The sequence below is a fragment of the Bos taurus genome, chromosome 11, assembly GCF_002263795.3.
Source record: "Bos taurus isolate L1 Dominette 01449 registration number 42190680 breed Hereford chromosome 11, ARS-UCD2.0, whole genome shotgun sequence".
Taxonomy (NCBI): domain Eukaryota; kingdom Metazoa; phylum Chordata; class Mammalia; order Artiodactyla; family Bovidae; genus Bos; species Bos taurus.
The window spans coordinates 50,272,567-50,296,452 of NC_037338.1; the positions used below are offsets into that span (position 1 = coordinate 50,272,567).

The 23,886-nt window shown below is 42.4% G+C and overlaps 1 protein-coding gene and 1 non-coding gene across 2 annotated transcripts in view; one reads left to right on the forward strand and one right to left on the reverse strand.

Annotated features, from left to right (window-relative positions):
- Nucleotides 1–23,886, reverse strand: part of DNAH6 (dynein axonemal heavy chain 6) — a 282,338-nt gene that overhangs the window by 68,531 nt on the left and 189,921 nt on the right. Inside the window, exons 52-60 of the mRNA XM_024999429.2 lie at nt 23,029–23,290; nt 21,587–21,710; nt 20,308–20,504; nt 18,835–19,038; nt 15,940–16,065; nt 12,080–12,244; nt 6,910–6,977; nt 5,353–5,533; nt 3,712–3,891 (exon numbers count right to left, since the gene is read on the reverse strand). Coding sequence (XP_024855197.1) covers nt 3,712–3,891; nt 5,353–5,533; nt 6,910–6,977; nt 12,080–12,244; nt 15,940–16,065; nt 18,835–19,038; nt 20,308–20,504; nt 21,587–21,710; nt 23,029–23,290 — 1,507 coding nt within the window. The remainder of the gene's footprint in view (nt 1–3,711; nt 3,892–5,352; nt 5,534–6,909; nt 6,978–12,079; nt 12,245–15,939; nt 16,066–18,834; nt 19,039–20,307; nt 20,505–21,586; nt 21,711–23,028; nt 23,291–23,886) is intronic.
- On the forward strand, nt 2,318–2,390 carry TRNAE-UUC (transfer RNA glutamic acid (anticodon UUC)). The gene has a single exon. It is a non-coding gene; the product is annotated as a tRNA-Glu (tRNA).

Consider the following 23,886-nt stretch of genomic DNA (forward strand, 5'->3'; position numbering starts at 1 on the left):
GAAGACATAAGAAAGCCTTCTTCAGCGATCAATGCAAAGAAACAGAGGAAAACAACAGAATGGGAAAGACTAGAGATCTCTTCAAGAAAATCAGAGATACCAAGGGAACATTTCATGCAAAGATGGGCTCAATAAAGGACAGAAATGGTATGGACCTAACAGAAGCAGAAGATATTAAGAAGAGATGGCAAGAATACACAGAAGAACTGTACAAAAAAAAGCTTCACGACCCAGATAATCACGATGGTGTGATCACTGACCCAGAGCCAGATATCCTGGAATGTGAAGTCAAGTGGGCCTTAGAAAGCATCACTATGAACAAAGCTAGTAGAGGTGATGGAATTCCAGTTGAGCTATTCCTAATCCTGAAAGATGATGCTGTGAAAGTGCTGCACTCCATATGCCAGCAAATTTGGAAAACTCAGCAGTGGCCACAGGACTGGAAACGGTCCGTTTTCATTCCAATCCCAAAGAAAGGCAATGCCAAAGAATGCTCAAACTACTGCACAATTGCACTCATCTCACACGCTAGTAAAGTAATGCTCAAAATTCTCCAAGCCAGGCTTCAGCAATATGTGAACCGTGAACTTCCTGATGTTCAAGCTGGTTTTAGAAAAGGCAGAGGAACCAGAGATCAAATTGCCAACATCTGCTGGATCATCGAAAAAGCAAGAGAGTTCCAGAAAAGCATCTATTTCTGTTTTATTGACTATGCCAAATCCTTTGACTGTGTGGATCACAATAAACTGTGGAAAATTCTGAAAGAGATGGGAATACCAGACCACCTGATCTGCCTCTTGAGAAATTTGTATGCAGGCCAGGAAGCAACAGTTAGAACTGGACATGGAACAACAGACTGGTTCCAAATAGGAAGAGGAGTACGTCAAGGCTGTCTATTGTCACCCTGCTTATTTAACTTCTATGCAGAGTACATCATGAGAAACGCTGGGCTGGAAGAAGCACAAGCTGGAATCAAGATTGCCGGGAGAAATATCAGTAACCTCAGATATGCAGATAACACCACCCTTATGGCAGAAATTGAAGAGGAACTCAAAAGCCTCTTGATGAAGGTGAAAGAGGAGAGTGAAAAAGGTGGCTTAAAGCTCAACATTCAGAAAATGAAGATCATGGCATCCGGTCCCATCACTTCATGGGAAATAGATGGGGAAACAGTGGAAACAGTGTCAGACTTTATATTTTTGGGCTCCAAAATCACTGGAGATGGTGACTGCAGCCATGAAATTAAAAGATGCTTACTCCTTGGAAGGAAAGTTATGACCAAGCTAGATAGCATATTCAAAAGCAGAGACATTCCTTTGCCACCAAAGGTCCGTCTAGTCAAGGCTATGATTTTTCCAGTGGTCATGTTTGGATGTGAGAGTTGGACTGTGAAGAAGGCTGAGAGCCTAAGAATTGATGCTTTTGAACTGTGGTGTTGGAGAAGACTCTTGAGTCCCTTGGACTGCCAGGAGATCCAACCAGTCCATTCTAAAGGAGATCAGCTCTGGGATTTCTTTGGAAGGAATGATGCTAAAGCTGGAACTCCAGTACTTTGGCCACCTCATGCGAAGAGTTGACTCATGGAAAAGACTCTGATGCTGGGAGGGATTGGGGGCAAGAGGAGAAGGGGACGACAGAGGATGAGATGGCTGGATGGCGTCACTGACTCGATGGACGTGAGTCTCAGTGAACTCTGGGTGTTGGTGATGGACAGGGAGGCGTGGTGTGCTGCGATTCATGGGGTTGCAAAGAGTCGTACACGACTGAGCAACTGATCTGATTTGATCTGATCTGATAATTGATTTATTTTGATAAACACCTGAAACTAACACAATGCTGTAAATCAACTCTACTTCAATAAAAATTGTTTTTTTTTTTTTTTAAAGAGCTTCAAGGAGGCATACCCTTATTCTAGAGAACTGGGAGAGTTTGGTCAACAAAGAATAATGGAATTGTTACTTTAACACACTCAGAAAAGAGAGGACTGGGCATTCTTTAACAACCTGACAATAGGCAGAGTTTAAAGTCCAGGGAAGAGGTGGTAAGTTTGGTGCTCAAATAAAACATAGTGAATCTTGACACATCCTAAATGATTTCAGTGTGAAACGGATTCATGGATGGTTTGATAGAGGATGTTGGCTAGGGCTGTCACCTGCAGTTGTGTTTTGGGTTTCTAGTTTCCCTTCCAAACTGCAAAATTCCAGTGTTTTGATGATTCATCCTACAATTTTTTTTTTCTGTCAGTCCAACATATTTTCAGAGCATCTTCATTTTTATTGCTTGAAGGATATTTTAATATCTTGAAAAACATGGAAATTCCCTGGTGGTCCAGTGGTTAGGACTCAGTGCTTTCACTGCTGAGAGCCTGGGTTCAATCCCTGGTCGGGGAACTAAGATCCCTCAAGCTGTGAGGCATGATAAAATGAAAAAACAAAAACCTTGAAAAGCATGAATTGCAAAACACCCAGGATGAGAAAAGCATTATCAGAGTCATTTAGGTGGAATGAAAGGATTTACCTCTCCTTACCTTGCTTGGTCTAATATGTGTGTGTGTGTGTGTTTGTGTCTGTGCTCAACTGTGTCCAACTTTTTGTGATCCCATGGACTGTAGCCTGCCAGGCTCCTCTGTCCATGGGATTTCCCAGGCAAGAATACTGGAGTAGGTAGCCATTTCCTTCTCCAGGGGATCTTCCTGACCCAGGGATCGAACCTGTGTCTCTTGAGTCTCATCCCTTGGCAGGTGGATTCTTTAACACTGTGTTACCTGGGAAGTTTGGTTTAATATCCACCAAGTAAAGGGGGAGATGGCAACCCCTTGTGAGAACAGCAACCCTGCCATTAGGAACAAGTGAAAATGGCTTGTAAAGGCTGCTACAACAGATGCACATCTTGTTGGAAGAGAGCCCAGGTGTGTCTACACAACGTGCCTCCTATTTCTCTCAGTTCATTACCACTCTCTCCTGCAGCTCCTATTGCTGCCAGCCCCCTGACCATACCAAGGGGACTAAACAAGACATCTAGAGGAAAAACCAAGCTTGGTCTAGTGTATAAAAAGTGTCTGAATATTTCAACGTCTTTTTTAAAATTAATTTTTATTGGAGTATAGTTTCTTTACAATGTTGTGTTAGTTTCTCACTGTAGAGCAAAGTGAATCGGTCATAAGCATTCATATATCCCTTCTTTTTTGGATTTCCTTCCCATTCAGGTTACCACAGAACACTGAATAGAGTTCCCTGTGCTATACAATAGGTTCTCATTAATTATCTATTTTATGCATAGTATCAATCATGTGTATATGTCAATCTCAATCTCCCAGTTTATCCCACCCTTCCCTCGCCCACTTGGTAGCCATACTGTGTCTTTTTTTTGGGGGGGGGCACACTTTGCAGCCTGAGGGTACCTTAGTTCCCTGACCAGGGATTGAACCCATGTCCCTTGTGTTAGGAGTTGAAAGTCTTAACCACTGGACCACCAGGGAAGCCCTCACTTATTTTTATGGAGGGTCAGAAATAGCCTCTTCGCTCCTTAAGTGGAAGTGAAAATCACTTCAGTCATGTCCGACTCTTTGTGACCCTATGGACTATAGCCCACCAGGCCCCTCAGTCCATGGGATTCTCCAGGCAAGAATACTGGAGTGGGTTGCCATGCCCTTCTCCATTTCGCTCATGAGGCACTGATACATTTCTTTAACAACAACAACCATGCACTTACCTGTTTGAAATATTTTAGTGAGTACTGATACATGGGATCTATTTCTGAGAGGCTTGCAATGACAAAGTACATAACAGAGCCTTGAGTGGCCACAGGACGATACTTCTCACGGGCGATGTTTATCATCCGCTCAGTAGACTCGGCTTCCTTCAGTCTGATTTTAATGGCGCCGGAAGTGATCTGAATAAACAAAAGAACACAAGTCCTTGAGGATGTGCTTCCAAAAAATGGTGGGATTTAGGGAACATATCCAGTTAGGTCTAGGAAAGAATTCATGATTATAATAAGGAGGCTCCCCAGACACATGACTCAGTCTCAGGACTCAGTGACTTCCTTCTAACTGAGCTGACCTCCTTTCCAGGCAGAGTTAGGGAATGGCCAGAAGAAAACAGGCAACACAGGAGACTGCGGGAGAAGCACAGCAGAATTTTTCTGAGCCTGGAACCTGGGTGCCTTCTGAAATGGAAACACAAACACCCAGTTGCTCCCTGGCTTCATCATCAGCAGTCCTCAAGCGATCCAGTGTTCCTGTAATGAAAGGAGATAGGAGGGGAGAAAGGATATCCACAAAACTGCTCATGAGAAGGGGTGGAGAGAACCGGGAAGGCAGCGGTACCACATCCCACTCTGGAATAACAAGGAAATCTAATGTTTTCTCTCTTTTTCCGGTACTCCAGGTGTACCTACAGTGAAACCCCGGGGGTAGAAGCTGTTGTTTGAGAAGGGTTATTGGCTCAGTGTTAAAGAATCTGCCTGCCAATGCAGGAGACACTGGTTCAGTTCCTGGGTTGGGAAGATCCCCTGGAGGAGGAAATGGCAATTTACTGCAGTATTCTTGTATTACAGTAATTGTAATACAGTATTCCAGTATTCTTGCCTGGGGCTTTGGACAGAGGAAGGGTCCAAGGGGTCGCAAAGAGTTGGACACAACTTAGTGACCAAACAATAACAGCATAATCCTAAGTAAGCCAGAGATGTTGTCAAGTTCTCCCGCTGCTCTCTTGGTTTTCTGTCTTTTGGGTTTGTGGCTCTAGGGAGCCTTCTGGCCAGTCGGGTTTCCAAGATTCCCTTCTCTGTCTCCTTCAGTCTCTCTGCCTTTCCCTATTGGTGTCTGCCCCTATTCTGTTCACCACTCTCTCATCTTCTTTAGGTGTGGACATCCCTAGGTTGGGAAATCCTCTGTCTTGAAATCACAGGGTCCAGGGCAGGGACCATGAGCAATCACTATGGAACTGCTGACCTATGAGCTATAGGCAGGAAGTGGCAATAAGTGCAGCCCGGGAGCAATCAATCCTGACTCTACTCTTTTTTAAAAAAAGACAAATTTTAAATTTATTTTTTAATTGGAAGAAAATTGCTTTACAATGTTGTGTTGGTTTCTACTGTACAACAATAATGTCTCTACTCTATAGGAAGGATGTCTTCAAGGCAATGCCTTGCAAACAGAAACTAGTTTACAGATACAGATGATAGGATACTGGAGAGAAGTCCCCACTCGTGAAACTAGGAAAGCCCATGCACAGCAATGAAGACCCCATGAAGTTAAAAATAAAATAAAAAAACTGGTAGGACCCTTAAAGGGTGCAGTTATATCTTTTGAAGTAACACACTGTTTATAAATAATAAAAATATTTGACTTGCCTTTGAATCTTGGAGTGTGTCAATGAGTTCTTCATTGTCCAGAATATTTCCCTCAGATGTGAAGAGCATTTTCAGGATTTTCTCTTCAATAGCTTTCAGTTGGTTTTTATCAGTGTTGATCCTCACGATGAGCTTGATCCTTTGTTCTTCCAACTCAGGCTTCTCGAGTCGCACGACATCACTGGTGCCAAAGTGAATCTCTAAGTTAGGTCTTTCTCAGGGCTCTAGGGTTCTATTTTTCTTTCTGAATTTCTCATTGTTTGTATCCTGAATACTACTTACCTGAATATTAATGCTACCAGCCAAATCCTAGTGCATAGGCCCCTCTTCTGCTGGGTGCCCTCAGTGACATATACGCTTTAATTCTTTATCTTAGATCTCAGAGACCTGCACCTGACCACAGTTCCCATGGCTTCTGCTCATCTTAGGGAAATCTGCTCAGTGCTTCATCCCTCTAATCATTCAATTTCTGTTTCTAATGGCTGCTTGTCCCAAGCTGAAAATGGTGCCTGGAACATTCTTTTCCTACTAAGAGGAGAGACTCATGAAATCCCACCACCTCTCTGAAACAATTCTTGGTTGGATCTAAAAAGGGGGCTTTATTCATGATGAGAAAGTATAGGATGCTGGCCCCAGATAGCTAAAGTGAAAGTGAAAAGTGAAGTTGCTTAGTTGTGTCCGACTCTTTGCGACACCATAGACTGTAGCCTATCAGGCTCCTCTGTCCTTGGGATTTTCCAGGCAAGAGTGCTGGAGTGGATTGCCATTTCCTTCTCCAGGGGATCTTCCCAACCCAGGAATCCATCATGGGTCTCCCGCATTGCAGGCAGAGGCTTTACCGTCTGAGCCACCAGGGAAGCCAAGATAGCTAAGGTGCATATCAAAGGAATGATTTCAGGGAGCCCAGATTCTTGCATCTTCCCGTACATAGAAAAGCACTAGATTCCTTAACTTGAATTAATCCAGTTTTCTTTGGTGGTGGTTTAGTCGTTTAGGTGTGTCCGACTCTTGTAACCCATGGACTGTAGCCCGCCAGGCTCCTCTGTCCATGGGATTCTCCAGGCAAGAATACTGGAGTGGATTGTCATTTCCTTCTCCAGGGGATCTTCCCGACCCAGGAATCAAACCTGGGTCTCCTACATTGCAGGCAGATTCTTTACTGACTAAGCCATGAGGAAGCCTTTTTAAAGGGAAGTTTTCTTTAATTAACAGCAATCTTTTGGTTACTTTGTTGCAAAAACTCTTATATATCCTGGCTCCCCTCCTAGCCTCTTCAGAGCAGTCCTTCAGAGTGATCTGAGAGTCCTGTCTCCCAGGCTTGAAGCTCTCAGAATGTCCACCAAATAACACATAAATCTCAAAAGAAAAAGAAAAGAATAAAGGGGCTATACCTCTAGCTTCTCTAGTCTAAACATGCAAACTGATGTCTTCCCTCACTTTGCCCCCATCCCTCTATTTGAAAGCTAATCTTTTTCTTAAGTCAAAATTTCTAAACAAAATATTCGGAAATCTTTGCTCTCCCCACCACTCCCTCCCCACCTGCCCTTTGTTTTTTACCTTAACAACTGATCCTCCAGGCCTGATTTGGTTACAGTGAAATTGATGATGGTAACTTTGATGCACACCTAGAAGAGAAGCAGAGAGTAACTGGTTCAGAGTAATAATATATGGACGGCTTTCTTTATTAGAACAGGGCTCATTATTGCCCAGCTGGATGTATTCCAGGTCTAATGGTGAACACACTTGCTACCCACACAAGGCAAGCAATAAAATCCTAGTCTTACTAAGTTCTTTTTTTTAAAAAATTATTTAATTATATTATTTGGTTGCACTGGGTTTTAGTTGCAGCACGTGAGATCTTTGATCATTGCAGCATGTAGAATCTTTAGCCGCGGCATAATTGTGGCATATGGGATCTAGTTCCCTGATAAGGGCTCAAACCCAGGCTCCCTGCATTGGGAGTGTGGAGTTTTAGATATTGGACTACCAGGGAAGTCTCATGTCTCACAAAATTATAATGCAATTTTCTCTACTGCTGTGAGTGACAATCTTGCTCCTCAAACGCCACCATTAGAGAATTGTATTTTATGGAAAGGTGAGCCAGCGAAGGGTTAGAAATAAGCAGGCTCAAATTCTAGCTGTACCTGTCAGTGTGTATGTGATGTAGAACAAGCCAGTCCATTCTGAGCTTCAGGTCCTGTTCCTTAAAAATTGGGAAAATAGGGGACTTCCCTGCTGGTTCTGTGGCTAAAGATTAGTGCTTCCAGTGTAGGGGGTGCAAGTTCGATCCCTGGTCAGGGAACTAAAATCTCACATGCCATGTGGTGAAGCCAAAAAGTTTTTTTTTTAAAAAAAGAAAAACTGGGAAAATAGGAAGCAAGAATGCATAGGGTATTTGTGAGGCTAAATGGGCTAATAAAAATCACTTATAGTGACTTTCACATTGTTTACCTTTTTTAAAAAGAAGCTATATGACTTTCAGATAGTTTGCCTGTGTTAAAAAGAAACTGTTGATACTAGAGTTTTATATACTTTGTCTCATCATACTATTTTTATGACAAATTGTTGCTATAATATTCTGACATCACTTGGATACGGAAACTCGTTCAGTTGTGTCCGACTCTTTGCAACTCCATAGACTGTAGCCAGCCAGGGTCCTCTGTCCATGAAATTCTCCAGGCAAGAATACTGGAGTGGGTAGCCATTTCCTTCTCCAGTGTATCTTCCTGACCTAGGGATTGAACCCAGATCTCCTGCATTGCAGTCAGATGCTTTACCATCTGAGCTACCAGGGGATAAGTCAACAGCAAAAATCATACATGTAGTGTTTAAATGTCATTTATTTTATAAACATTCTTACAAAATTTTAAACACTTGTTGACACATAGTTGATTTAAAATGTGTTAGTTTCTGCTGCACAGCAAGTGATTCAGTTTTATATATATACATATATGTAAACATTCACATTCCTTTTTATGTTCTTTCCCATTTTATGGTTTGCCACAGGATATTGAATACAGTTCCATGTACTAAGGAGGACCTTGTTTTTTATCTACACACATTATTCTTATTTAATCTTCACAGACAAATCCTTGAAGTAAGCTTTATCTCCACTTTAGCTGATTGACCCATGATCCAAGAGGTGGAATAATCTACCTGTAGTCACAGAGCTCGGACTGGGGAGGTGTGTGATGTTCTCCCAAAAGTTAAATAAGTGAGAAACTGAAGGCTGTGAATCAGGACGTGAATAGTGCTTAGTCACTCAGTTGTGTCCGACTCTTTGCTGCCTCATGGACTGCAGCCTGCCAGGCCCCTCTGTCCATGGGGATTCTCCAGGCAAGAATACTGGAGTGGGTTGCTTTGCCCTCCTCCAGGGGATCTTCCCAACCCAGGGATTGAACCCAGGTCTCCTGCATCGCAGGTAGATTCTTTACTGTCTGAGCCACCAGGGAAGCCCAAGAATACTGGAGTGGGTAGCCTATCCCTTCTCCAGGGGATCTTCCTAACTCGGGAATTGAACCAGGGTCTCCTGCATTGCAGGTGGATGAGCTTTCTTACCAACTGCTGCTGCTGCTGCTAAGTCGCTTCAGTCGTGTCGGACTCTGTGTGACCCCAGAGACAGCAGTCCTCCTGGCTCCCCCGTCCCTGGGGTTCTCCAGGCAAGAACACTGGAGTGGGTTGCCATTTCCTTCTCCAATGCATGAAAGTGAAAAGTGAAAGTGAAGTCGCTCAGCCATGTCTGACTCTTAGCAACCCCAAGGACTGCAGCCCACCAGGCTCCTCCGTCCATGGGATTTTCCAGGCAAGAGTACTGGAGTGGGGTGCCATTGCCAACTGAGCTTCCTTAAATCTAAAAGGGCCCTTGAGAAGTGAGCTCTGGCAGCGGCTTCACATTTAAACCCCTTGAGGCTGACAAGCAAAACCCTGACCTAGGCTTTTAAGAGCATTTCCCTCATTTTATGCAAGAAGGGTGTCAATTTCATTCAACCTGAATACATCCAGGGAAGACAGGCAGCTTTCAGGATTCAGTAATTAAAATGATACTTTTTGGAATGGTATGTTCCAAGATGACTTTTAGTGGGAGTTTTACAGGAGTGAAGTTCTGAGGAAAATTCCTTTCTCTCACTCCTTGGACACCATTAGAGAAGGAGTGGGGACCTGTGGGGCTGGGAAGATCCTACAGAGTTAGTGGCTGTGCCTGGAGCAGAGGCAGCCCCAGGCTGTGAGGGGGTGGAGGAGGGAAGTGGGGATGGGTAGGTGGGTAGGTGGAGCTGCTCCGCAGAGCTCCCTTCGGGGAAGGAGAGGAATCCCAGCTGTCTTCTTTTCTGTTACAACTGCCTCTGTCTCTGCAGCACAAGAGGAGGGAATCTTCTGGATCTTACTGTGGTTCAGAGACTTGTGGATGGATGTGGGGCTCACACAGCTCCCCTCAATAGTCTGAGAGTACGAGGAAGGGGACAAGATGCCCCTCCCCTAGAGCTCTGAGTACAGACTTCAAACATTAGAATCATGACCCTTTAATGTCATCGGTCACCAGAGTTCTTAAGCAGGCCATTTTCTCATCTGAGGCTGTCTGCCGGGTGGGCTCCAGCACACACAGACACTGACAGATCCCCCCCAACCCCTGGAGGCTGTCTTAGGCTCTGAGTCATTTCTCAGCCACAATAAGAGGGGACAAATGGCCTTGGTTCCGAGGAGAGAGAAGAATGATTCAGTTCAGTTGAATTCAGTCGCTCAGTCGCGTCGGACTCTTTGTGGCCCCATGGACTGCAGCACACCAGGCCTCCCTGTCTATCACCAACTCTCGAAGTTTACTCAAATTCATGTCCATTGAGGTGGTGATGCCATCCAGCCATCTTATCTTCTGTCGACCCCTTCTCCTCCCGCTTCAATCTTTCCCAGCATCAGGATCTTTTCAAATGAGTCAGTTCTTTACATCAGGTGGCCAAAGTATTGGTGTTTCAGCTTCAGCATCAGTCCTTCCAATGAATATTTAGGACTGATTTCCTTTAGGATGGACTGGTTGGATTTCCTTGCAGTCTAAGGGACTCTCAAGAGTCATCTCCAACACCACAGTTCAAAGCATCAATTCTTAGGCCCTTGGCTCTCTTTACAGTCCAACTCTCACATCCATACGTGACTACTGGAAAAACCATAGCTTTGACTAGATGGACCTTTGTTGGCAAAGTAATGTCTCTGCTTTTTAATATACTCTCTAGATTGGTCATAACCTTCCCTCCAAGGAGCAAGCATCTTTTAATTTCACAGCTGCAGTCACCATCTGCAGTGATTTTGGAGCCCCCCAAAATAAAGTGTATCACTCTTTCCATTGCTTCCCCATCTATTTGCCATGAAGTGATGGGACCAGATGCTATGATCTTAGTTTTCTGAATGTTGAGCTTTAAGCCAACTTTTTCACTCTCCTCTTTCACTTTCATCAAGAGGCTCTTTAGTTCTTCTTCACTTTCTGTCATAAGGGTGGTGTCATCTGCATATCTGAGGTTATTGATATTTCTCCCCGCAATCTTGATTCCAGCTTGTGCTTCTTCCAGCTCAGCGTTTCTCATGATGTACTCTGAATAGAAATTAAATAAGCAGGGTGACAATATACAGCCTTGACGTACTCCTTTTCCTATTTGGAACCAGTCTGTTGTCCCATGTCCAGTTCTAACTGTTGCTTCCTGACCTGCATACAGATGTCTCAGGAGGCAGGTCAGGTGGTCTGGTATTCCCATCTCTTGAAGAATTTTCCAGTTTGTTGTGATCCACACAGTCAAAGGCTTTGGCATAGTCAACAAAGCAGAAGTAGATGTTTGTCTGGAACTCTCTTGCTTTTTCAATGATCCAACAGATGTTGGCAATTTGATCTCTGGTTCCTCTGCCTTTTCTAAATCCAGCTTGAACATCTGGAAGTTCACGGTTCACATACTTTTTGAAGCCTGGCTTGGAGAATTTTGAGCATTACTTTGCTAGCATGTAAGATGAGTGCAATTATGTGGTCATTTGAGCATTCTTTGGCATTGCCTTTCTTTAGGATTGGAATGAAACTGACCTTTTCCAGTCCTGTGGCCACTGCTGAGTTTTCCAAATTTGCTGGCATATTGAGTGCAGCACTTTCACAGAATCATCTTTCAGCATTTGAATAGCTCAACTGTAATTCCATCACCTCCACTAGCTTTGTTTGTAGTGATGCTTCCTAAGGCCCACTTGACTTCGTATTCCAGGATGTTTGGCTCTCAGTGAGTGATCACACCATCGTGATTATCTGCATTGTGAAGATCTTTTTTGTATAGTTCTACTGTGTATTCTTGCCACCTCTTCTTAATATCTTCTGCTTCTGTTAGGTCCCTACCATTTCTGTCCTTTATCGAGCCCATCTTTGCATGAAATGTTCCCTTGGTATCTCTAATTTTCTTGAAGAATGATTAGATGATTAGAATTCATTAGAATTAGATGATTCATTAGAATGACTGGAGAGCAGAAAAGGAGCACAGGGAAGTGAGACAGGGGACCCAGCACTGGGAGGGATTTGAGTCCCAATCAGAAGGTGAGGAGAAGGGTGACTGGAATCAGTCAGGACTCTGAAGAGAAGCGAGTAGAAGATGGTGGGAGGAGGGAGTGACAGAGGGGAAGAGGCGTTAGGAGGAGTCATTCGTTTCAGCAAGGGGAGACCCATCACACCAGCAAAATCCTCTCAGGCTGGGGGTTCCAGGCCTGTGGCTTGTACCTCAGGCAGGTAGTGGGGGTTTGGCAGTTTGGTCGTCATGTAGAACCTGAAGTTTTTATCATAATCAATGTCCGAGTCTCCAAGGCGAATCAGCAGTCGTCCGCCACTGACGAAAGTCTGTTTCAATAGGATGGGTTCCAGAGCTGGATCCAGGGTCTCTCTAAGCTTAAACGTTAAAACATTAAAAAATATATTTTCAAAAGGCATTAAATGCATGACAGCAACTTTTTCAAATTTCTTATTCAAACTTTACTCTGAACAGGCAAATTTTCAATGCTTTTATGGATATTTCTTAAACTCCACTCACTCCCTCTAACAGAGTACATTTTCCAGAGTTTGTTTCCTTAATACTTTAGAGATAAGAACATGGGAAGGTCATATATTTATTTGGGCTAAATTTATACACAATTCATCCCCAAGAGAAAGCAGCTAAGAAAGAAGAGAAAGCAGCTAAGAAAGAAGAATCCATAGGGTGGTCCTTGAACAGGCCCCAGACAAAGGAAACTCTGTTCACCTTCATGGTTTTTCTAGGTCAGGAACAGGCAAACTCCATCCTGCAGGCCGAATCTGGCCAATGGGGCCTGTTTTTGTATAGCTCTTGAGCTAAGAATGGTTCTTACCTTTTTAAAGGATTGTAAAGCAAATAAACAAAACCCTCAAAGTAAACAAAACAAAGAAGAGTATTTGTTCAGAGAATGTTTGTAGACAGACTGCGCATGCTAAGTTGCTTTAGTCATGTCTGACTCTGTGTGATCCATTGGACCACAGCCCACCAGCCTCCTCTGTCCAAGGGATTCTCCAGGCAAGAATACAGTATGTGACCTGAAAAAACCCAAATATCTGGCTTTTCACAGAAAGTTTGTAGATCTCTACTCTACGTGACAGTAATTTGTACCCCCCTCAAAGCAAATCTGATTGTGGTAAGAACATGGACATGTAGACATTGCCAACAACCCCCATGATAAACATCTTTATATCAGCTTGTATGTGATGGGGGCTTGGGAGCTGCCAAAATTTGATGTAATTTATAGCTAACCAGACCTGGACTTCTCTGGTGGCTCAGGTGGTAGAGAATCTGCCTGCAATGCGGGAGACTTGGGTTTAATCCCTGAGTCAGGGAGATCCCCTGGAGAAGGGAATGACAACCCACTCCAGTATTCTTGCCTGGGAAATCCCATGGACAGAGGAGCCTGGGGGGCTACAGTCCATGGGGTCACAAAGAATTGGACATGACTTAGAGACTAAACAACAACAATAGCTAACAAATCTATTTTAAATTGCGATGTGGTACCTGAGCATGCAATTTCTTAAAACAAAAGTTTATGAGATAAAAGTTTCCCTTACCACCCACAATACAATTTTGTGCTTTTTACTATGTTTAATTTTTTAAAAAATATTTATTTATTTGGCTGCACTGGGTCTTAGTTGTAGTACATACAATCTTCTTTTTTTAGTTGCAGCATATGGGATCTAGTTCCCCAACCAGGGATTGAGCCCAGGTCCCCTACACTGGGAGCATAGAGTCTTAGCCACTGGACCACCAGGGAAGTCCCCAGTTTTGTGCTTTTTAAAGTCTATTCTATGAATAGACTCAGGTTCAATCAGTGGGTCAGGAAGATCCCCTGCAGAAGGAAATGGCAACCCACTCCAGTATTCTTGCCTAGGAAATCCCATGGACAGAGGAGACTGGGGGGGCTATAGTCCAAGGGATCACAAAACAGGACTGAGCAATTAAACAAGAACAATGACAACTTGTTAAAGTGAATTTCATCTTCTGGAATCGACTTTTTAAACCTCCCATCCCCTGTAGTGATCAACTGCATGTGCCAAGCCTCTAGAAATTAGTATGTTAAACTGAACCAACTTAATGGAAATAAATACCTATAGGGCTTGTTTTCCAAAGAAAAATATTTTTTTAGAGTGGCACATTTATAAGCCTACCTAGGAATGTTGGAAAGCCATTGAAAAGTAACTCAGAGCAAGTTTTGTGAATGTAGTGATTAAATCACATTCCAGCTTTAAAAGTCATAACAAATGCAGATGAATTAAAAATACATAAAAATCTATTTCATTAAAAGATAGTGATTGAGATTGGTTAACTCTATTTCACACCCATGAATGGGTGGAGGCAAAGTTTGAAAATACCACTCCACAAATGTAGAAAGCAGTTAGGTGTATAATCTGAGTGACACCAACTCACAGAAAGCAAGAGAGACTCCCTGCCAAAGATTTTTGGAGCTCTCACCCTCTCCTGTAGCTTCAGACTTTAAATGGGGGCCTAGGACCCATTACAGAACCTTGCCCATTTTGGTCAAGGTCACAGCCACACACGGAGGATTCCTGTGCTCTTTGGAGCTCAGACTGAGAGCCTGGTAACTTGCTGTGGATTTTCTATACAATCAAGGCTGCTCAGATGGTTTACTTCACATTTCTGTGCCTCAGATTCCTCATTGGTAAAATGGAATAATAGCAGTAACCACCTTGTAAGGTGCAGTGTGGATTAAAGAGTTCATACACATAAAACACCAACATCAGAGTCCGGTGTGTAGGAAGCATTCAGTGAGTGATGCGTGTGTGTTAAGTTGCTTCAGTCGTGTTTGACTCTTTGCAACCCCATGGACTGTAGCCTGTCAGGCTTCTCTGTCCATGGAATTCTCCAGGCAAGAATACTGGAGTGGGTTGCCATGATCTCCTCCAGGGGATCAAATCTACATCTCTTGCATGTCCTGCATTGCAGATGGATTCTTTACTGCTGAGCCACTGGGGAAGCCCATCAGTGAGTGGTACCTGTTTCTAATATTAGCTGCACCAGGCCAGGGTTGCAGCTAAGCTGCCTCAGGTCCTTGGTCTGTTCTGAGCTTCTCGCCATTCTGTGGCTACAGAGATCCTTCTAGACACAGTTACACTGAGACTAAGCTCACAGTATTCATTTACTCATTCTTCTCTTATACAACTAGTATGGGAAATTAAGGAAATAAACTACAATTGTTACCCAGTTTCTTTTGTGTCCAAGGCTGCTGTATATGCTGTCCTCTTTGCCTGGAAAGCCTATCTTTCTGAGTGCTCATGGTGAACTCTTCATATAGGTCACAGCTCAAATGTTACCATTGGTAACCATGACGGTAGTCAGCTCTCCCCACCCTACCTCCTTATTAGCTATGTCTGCACTGGGTTTATCTCTTCGAAGTCCCTACTACAAATTCTCTTCGTCTCCTTTGTCTCATTTTTTTCTCTCTTTTCTCTGTTTATTGTCTCTGTCCCCAACTAGATAGTCAACTTATTAAGGGCAAGAACCATCTTTGTATTATTTGCCATTGATTCTCAAACAATGTGTGTTGAATGAATGAACAGTTTCAAAAACATCCACTCTTGGAGTGATTTGATTCTGAAGAAATAAAGCACAAAGACTTAAAAATATATATACTTTTTTTAAAAAGTGAAAGTTTATACCATACCACTTAATTGAATTCTAACTTTATGTCTAAGTGGAAAATAATATTTATACTTATTGGGGTGCTTTACTGGCTTCACATCACTGGTTCAAGGAGACATGCCCTGATGAGGTTGCTGCTTTGAATTTCTGGCTAATGATCAAGAGTCACAGGAGGCCTGAGAATCAGCAGTGTCAGAAGACAGTGACCATCCCACTTCACACCAAAGCAGTGTCTTCCAAAAACTGGTTCAGTGACAGACCATTATGAGAATGTATTGTTTAAGGAGCAAAGCAATAGGTTTGACCATTTAGAAAAGGGAGCTGACTGATGTCTTTGTCATAATGTAGGCATTGCCTGTAGAGGATTTCAGATATGGTCTGAAGGTTGGAAACTAACACAAGGAAAAGAAAAAGTGAAAAAGCAAACCTCTTCGAGTAAGACGGGTAAACCAAGTCGGATCGAATTTTCAAGTGTGCGTAAGAAATTACTATCTGTGAGCTTAATGATCTTTAACCCATTTTTGCTTTCTTTGTTTCTTATCCAGCGGTTTGCCTGTATGAGAAAGCACAGAGTAGGACATTTCAGTTTGTAAAAATGTGAAAGTTTTTAAAGTTTAGAAACTATGTTCAATCTAGAAACAAGTTTGAAAGATTTTACACAGCAAAGGAAATATTTTGTTTAATGTTTTCATTCATTAAACGAAATGAAAAGACAACCCTCAGAATGGAAGAAAATATTTGCAGATGAAGCAACCAACAAGGAATTAATCTCCAAAATATATAAACAGCAGGTGCAGCTCAGTATCAAGAAAAAAACCAAACACCCCAATCAAAATATGGGTGGAAGATATAGCATTTCTCCAAAGAAGACATACAAATAGATAAAAATACACATGAAAAGATTCTCAATATTGTTAATTATTAGAGAAATGAGAATCAAAACTCGGAAAAGGCAATGGCACCCCATTCCAGTACTCTTGCTTGGAAAAGCCCATGGATGGAGGAGCCTGGTGGGCTACAGTCCATGGGTTGGTAAGAGTCAGACACGACTGAGCAACTTCACTTTCACTTTTCACTTTCATGCATTGGAGAAGGAAATGGCAACCCACTCCAGTGTTCTTGCCTGGAGAATCCCAGGGATGGGGGAGCCTGGTGGGCTGCCGTCTATGGGGTTGCACAGAGTTGGCTACGACTGAAGCGACTTAGCAGCAGCAGCAGAATCAAAACTACAATGAGGTATCATTTCATACACTTCAGAATGGCTATCATCAAAAAAATCTACAAACAATAAATGCTGGAGAGGGTGTGGATAAAAGGGAACCCTCCTACATTGGTAGTAGGAATGTAAGCTGGTGCAGCCACTATGGAGAACAGTATGGAGATTTCTTAAAAAACTAAAAATAGAGTTCTCATATGATCCAGCAATCCCACTCCTGGGCATTTATCTGGAGAAAACAATAATTCAAAAATATATCAATGTATGAATCCCAGTGTTCTTGGCAGCACTATTTACAATCACCAAGACATGGAAGCAAACTAAATTTCCATCACAGAGGAATGAAAAAAAGATGTGGTACACCTATACAATGGAATATTATTCAGCCAAACAAAGAACAAAATAATGATATTTGCAGCAACATGGATAAATATAGAGATTGCCATACTGAGTGAAGTAAGTCAGAGACAAACATCATATGATACCATTTATAAGTGGAATCTAAAACAAAAGGGTACTAATGAACTTATTTAGAAAACAGAAATAGAATTACAGATTTAGAAAGCAAACATGGTTACCAGAGAGTAAGTGAAAGTGAAAGTGAAGGTCGCTCAGTCGTGTCTCTTTGCGACCCCATGGACAGTAGCCTGCTAGGCTCCTCCATCCATGGGATTTTCCAGGCAAGAGTACTGGAGTGGATTGCCATTTACTTCTCCAAGAGAGTAAGTAGGGGAAGGATAAATCAGAAGATTGGGATTGACATATACATACTGCTGCTGCTGCTGCTGCTGAGTCACTTCAGTCGTGTCTGACTGTGTGCAACCCCATAGACAGCAGCCCACCAGGCTCCCCCATCCCTGGGATTCTCCAGGCAAGAACACTGGAGTGGGTTGCCATTTCCTTCTCCAATGCATGAAAGTGAAAAGTCAAAGTGAAGTCGCTCATAAGGACCTACTGTATAGCATGGGGAACTCTACTCAGTACTCTGCAATGGCCTATATGGGAAAAGAATCTTAAAAAAGAGTGAATGTATAACAGATTCCCACTGGAAACTAATACAACATTGTAAGTCAATTATACCCTGATTTAAAAAAAATGTAAAATAAAAGAAAAATCACTCCCCTTGCAAATAAAAACACTTTTTAATTCTAATGTTTGGGATTCTTTTTTGTTGTTGTTCAAACTTGGGACAAATAAAGGTTTGTTTGTTTTTTTTTTTTCCTTTTTCCATCTAGATTAAAAAAAAAAGTTCACACAAGGTTTTCAAGAGCCATCTATGAAAATAAAGCTCATACAAGGTGTTCAAGATTGTCTCCCTTGCTTTCAAATGGACTCCATTTTCTAAACCTCATTTAGAACATGATGAGATGGTTAGATAGCACCACTGACTCAATGGACATGAATCTGAGCAAGCTCCAGGAGATAGTGAAGGACAGGGGAAGCCTGGAGTGCTGCAGTTCATTGGGTTGCAAAGAGTCAGACACGATTTAGCGATGAAACAACAGCCATTTAGAACAACTGATCCAAGGACTTAGGAGTCAGATAATGGAATTTAGTAAATTCCAGGAAAGCTGGCCCAAATTCATCACATCAAAGTGTTAGTTGCTCAGTTGTGTCCGACTCCTTGCAACCCCAAGGACTGTAGCCCACCAGGCTCCTCTGTCCATGGAATTCTCCAGGCAAGAATACTGGAGTGGGTAACCACTCCCTTTCTGACCCAGGGATTGAACACGGGTCTCCTGCATTGCAGGAAGATACTTTACCACTAGCGCCAAATTCATCATACCCTGACTTCATTCTGACTCCTCAGAACTCTTAGGGACAAGGACTATACAGGAATGAATTTCAGCTCCCATAGAAAACAGAAAACAAATGGTCAACTCTCTGAATAAAACCAACCAAAATCAAGTGTGCAGAGCACTTGGACTCTTCCCTTTTTACTTTCTCCATAAAATGAGGGATGTGAACTATAAGACATCTTGATGGCCTTGTAGGTTTACGTTCAAGACCTTACAAGTACACTGAAGTCTACTTTTGGAATTTGTAATAGAATGATATTAAGCAGAGTTAATAGGCTGCTCTTCATCTGAAGCACTGGTTACACACCTGATCTTGGGGATCAATCATCAAAGGCCACCGTCTGCCTTGAGTAACCAGAATGCCATTTTCTGTTGATATCAAGTCCCGGGGCAGCCCGTCTGTGTTCCACTGCCGTATTTCGTAGGGATCGCCGAGAGTGTTAATGAGACTGAAGTCGGGATTGATTGGGATCTCCAGAGACTGACAGTCCTGGATCCAATACTCTATAAGCTGTTGAAGGAGAAAAGCTTACTTGTATATGAGTCAGGAACACTTAGTAAATGAGGATTCACAAAACAAGTCCTACCAGGTTCCACAGGCATCCTGGAATCCAAGCCCAGGACATAAGAAGTGGACAAAGAATTAGGAGATCCGGGGGCTAGAACTACACCATTAGCTAGGTGTGGCTTTGGGCACGTCATATGTGCTGTTGGGACCCCAGGTTTCTCAAGTATAAAACACAGGGGTTGTCATAGTAGTCTTCACTCTGGGGAGAGTCTGAGACCACGTGGAGAAGTTGGGGGTTCCCACAATGACCTTGGGTGATCCTGGGAATTAGCAGATGAGGCAGAGGGCTATTAGCATTCACCTTCTTCAATGAACGGTGCAGACATGCACAACAGTTTCCCCCAACAGCACTCCTGGCCCTCCTGCTTGATTAGAATCAGTTGATCCCTGAGGTCCTGGATAATCTCTATGAGTCTTACACCAACTAGGTTTTAGAACTCAAGGTCAGGGCTAAACATGTCTTGAAAGGCGTTTCATAAAAGTGTTTTGCAAATATCTCCAAATAATCCCTGCTCTTGCCCATTGCTGAGCCTGTGTAGCAGCCTCGCCAGTTCAGAACATTTCATCCTGGCTGAATTTGGTGCCACTTCTGATCCTAGGGGTGGGAGACTCTCTGTCTCTTTTTCTTCTCCCAGGTTGCTGTGTTGTGTAAGCAAAGCTGTGAGTAACTTTCTAAGGCATGAGAGGAAAAGAAGGACTGTGTTAAGGAAAGCCTAGGGATACAGGGGAGTCCATTGGACTGCAAGATCAAACTAGTCAATTCTAAAGGAAATCAACTCTGAATTTCCAATGAAAGGACTGATGCTGAAGCTGAAGCTCCAATACTTCGGCCACTTGATGGGAAGAACTGACTCATTGGAAAAGACCCTGATGCTGGGAAAGATTGAAGGCAGGAGGAGAAGGGGGTGACAGAGGATGAGATGGTTGGATGGCATCACCAACTAAATGGATATGAGTTTGAGCAAACTCTGGGAGATGGTGTGGGACAGGGAAGCCTGGTGTGCTGCAGTTCATGGGGTAGCAAAGTGTCAGACATGACTTAGTGACTGAACAACAACAATAGGGGAGGTGGTGGGTAGTGGAATGTAGACCTAAGTTTCTATCATGGAGAACCTCCCTCTAAACCCAGAAAAACGACGCACACATCCTGCTGTATCCTGCTAAAGCAGTATCAGCTGCTTCTCAGTCCTCACAGGAAGTATGTTTGCTCACCGATTGCCTGTACTGGGCTGTGAAGGCCCCGTAGTAGGCCACACAAGCTGCTGCTATGAACACATTCCCAACGATATTCGATATCTCCTCGTTGAATTTCTGGATGCTTTCTTCCCATCGGACTTGCTCGTCTCCTAACGCAGCCGTCAGCTTTCCAGCACGTACCAGACGTGCTTTGGTCAGTGCCATCGTCTTTGCTAGAAAATCGAAAGAAAATCAGGTTATTTCATTCAGTATTTTCTTACAGTATAAGAAGTTTACTCATCTGCTTCTGCTTATAGCAGAATGACCATTATTTGGTTAATGATGTCAATACATCTCTGGTCCTCAGGCCACTTTAGCCCAAGTTCTCACTTCAAAGCCAAGTCCAAGTTCTTTGAATCGCCTATGCAGAGAGTTCCTTTCACTTTATTTTAAATTAATTAATTTTAAATTGGAGTCTAGTTGCTTTACACAGCTATGTCGGTTTCTGCTGTACCACAGAGTGAATCAGCCATATATAAAAATATATTTATATATTTATACATTTATAATTTTATAAATGTATAAATAAATATATTTATATTTTTTATATATAAAAGGGAAGGCGATCCTTTTTGGATCGCCTTCCCTTTTAGATCACCACAGAGTACTGAGTAGAGTTCCCTGTGCTATACAGTAGGTTCTCCTTAGTAATCTATTTTATGGGGGCTTCCCTGGTGGCTCAGACAGTAAAGAATCTGCCTGCAATGCAAACGACCTGGGTTGGATCCCTGGGTCAGGAAGATCCTCTGCAGAAGGAAATGGCAACCCCCTCCAGTATTCTTGCCTGAAGAATTCCATAGACAGAGGAGTCCAGTGGGCTATAGTCAACGGTGTCCCAAAGAGTCTGATATGAATTTATATATAGTATCAACAGCATGTATATGTCAATCCCAACTTTTCAATTCATCCTTCCCTGTTCCCATTTGGTATCCATATGTTTGTTCTTCACATCTGTGACAGAGAGCTCCTTTTTGATACTCCTTTCTTCTGCCTGAAGACAGAGCTCTCTTTTTGCCCCTGTAGTATTTATTTTCTGGATCCAATTCACGTGCTGCTCTGTCTTATTCAGACATAGAAGGTGAATACATACAATATACTCAGTTCTTCTAATGTTATACTTGAAGGTTAAGACTATCCATCTAATGCAAATATGGCCATATGTTGGATGGAAGCTGAGATCTGACTGCCTGAAAACACTGTCTCCTTTGGAAAATCTGGCATTTCCTAACCAACACAAATTTGATGAGTTACTTACCCAGACTTTCTTTCTCATTCACACCTTTGTCGTATTCATCTTGTAAGGCTTGTATTTGTTCTTCCACTTGTCTTAGTAATGCTTGCTTTTCTTTCAAAGTAGCCATAGTGATATCAAGTTCAGCCTAATAAAATCAAGTAAATGTTTTAAGAATAAGCTCCAAAGAGGGTTGAATTTGCCGATTTATAATGGGCTATTTTTAAAAAATCAGATTTACTTTCTCTTTCTCCCCAAAAGATTTTCTTCTAAAAGATTTTGATATGATATACAAAATTAAACCAAGTATAAAATAGAATAAAATATAAGAGGAGGACCAAACAGAACAAAACAAAGCCCAGTGAATCATAGAAAGATTAGCAAAACAGATATACTAAGCATTTGGAGGTGAGTTAGTTACTATAATGAACTATTAACTTTAAATGATAAGACAGGGCTTCCCTGTAACTCTGGAGCCAAGGAGCTGCAACTACTGAGCCCATGTGCTGCGACTACTGAGCACCACGAGCCCTAGAGCCCATGCTTCACAACAAGAGAAGCCACTGCAGTGAGAAGCCTGTGCACCGAGAGAGTAGACCCTGCTCACCACAGCTAGAGAAAAGGCCTGAACAGCAGTGATGACTCAGTACAGCTAAAAATAAATAAGTATTTAAAAAATGATAAAACAAATGAAATATTCATGCAATAGTGAAAACTAATCTTTCCTAACTAGTTCTCTAGAGCAGAGGTCTGCAACTATGGCTTGCAGGCCAAATCCAGCCTGCTACCTATTTTTGTGTGGTTACAGTTTTAAATGGTTAGGGGAAAAAAAATCAAAGGGATAATATTTCATAACACATGATAATTGTATGAAATTTGAATTTCAATGACCATAAATAAAGTTATATTGAAACACAGCCACACTTGTTCATGTTTGAATCTTTTTTTTTTTAAATGTTTACTTATTTATTTGGCTATGCTGGGTCATAGTTGTGGCATGTGGGATCTTTAGTTGCGGCATATAAACTCTCAATTGCAGCATGTGAGATCTGGTTCCCTAATCAGGGATCAAACTGGGCCCACAGCATTGGGAACATGAAATAACAATCTCTACTAGCTATTCTGGGCTTCCCTGATGGCTCAGATAGTAAAGAATCTGCCTGCAATGCAGGAGCCCAGGTTCAACTGCTTAGTTGAGAAGATCCCCTAAAGAAGGGAATGGCGACCTACTCCAGTATTCTTGCCTGGAGAATTCCATGGACAGGGGAGCCTGGTGGGCTAGAGTCCATGAGATCACAAAGAGTCAGACACGACTGAGCAACTAACACTTTTGTGAAAACGAAAAATAATCTTCAAGAGCATGGTTACTGTCTGTATGGCATAGGGTCTCAGTGGCACCACAAAAGAAGCTTGAATGATGATCATGGTCATTGATTCTATAAGATATCACAACACAGACAATATACCTGTGCAGCACGGAGTTTCTGTCTCTTTGGCTCGACTTCTTTGACAACTCGGGAATACAAATCCATGGCTCTTACCCACATGCACATGGATTTACAGGCTTTGGACACTTTCTCAACTTTTTCAGGCACAAAATCAGGATTATTAATATATTTTTGAAGTTTTGCCAAGATTTGAGGCTTAATATTTTCCTTATCATATTCTAAAAGTCTTCTTAGGAAGTTAGAGTCACCAAGAAGTTGCTTTGCTGTTGGCCAGTCAGGTCTAAAAGACACAAATGGTAAGTTAATAGCATTGCAATAAAGGAATGTGACAACAAGAGAAATGTATTCCTTTGAGAACATTAAGATATTATTCTACAGATTAAAAAAAGACTATATGTCAATTATGCATGATTTCATGGAATTGGACTGCAAGGAGATCAAACCAGTCAACCCTAAAGGAAATCAAACTTCAATATTCATTGGAAAGACTGATGCTGAAGCTCCAATACTTTAGCCACCTGATGCAAAGAGCCAGTTCATTGGAAAAGACCCTGATGCTAGGAAAGACTGAGAGCAAGAGGAGAAGGGGATGACAGGATGAGATGGTTGGATGGCATCACCAACTCAGTGGACTTGAGTTTGAGCAAACTCTGGGAGATAGTGAAGGACACAGAAGCCTGGCATGCTGCAGTCCATGGGGTTGCAAAGAGTTGGACACTACTTAATGACTGAACAACAACACGTCAACTGTCTATGTCATTAGTTATGTAACAATTTAACTTGCTCTCTTCCTATTATAAAGGAAATACAACACAATTTACTGAAAGCATTTTGCTAGGCTTTAAGAGCACCATGACTTACTACTTTTGTTTTCTA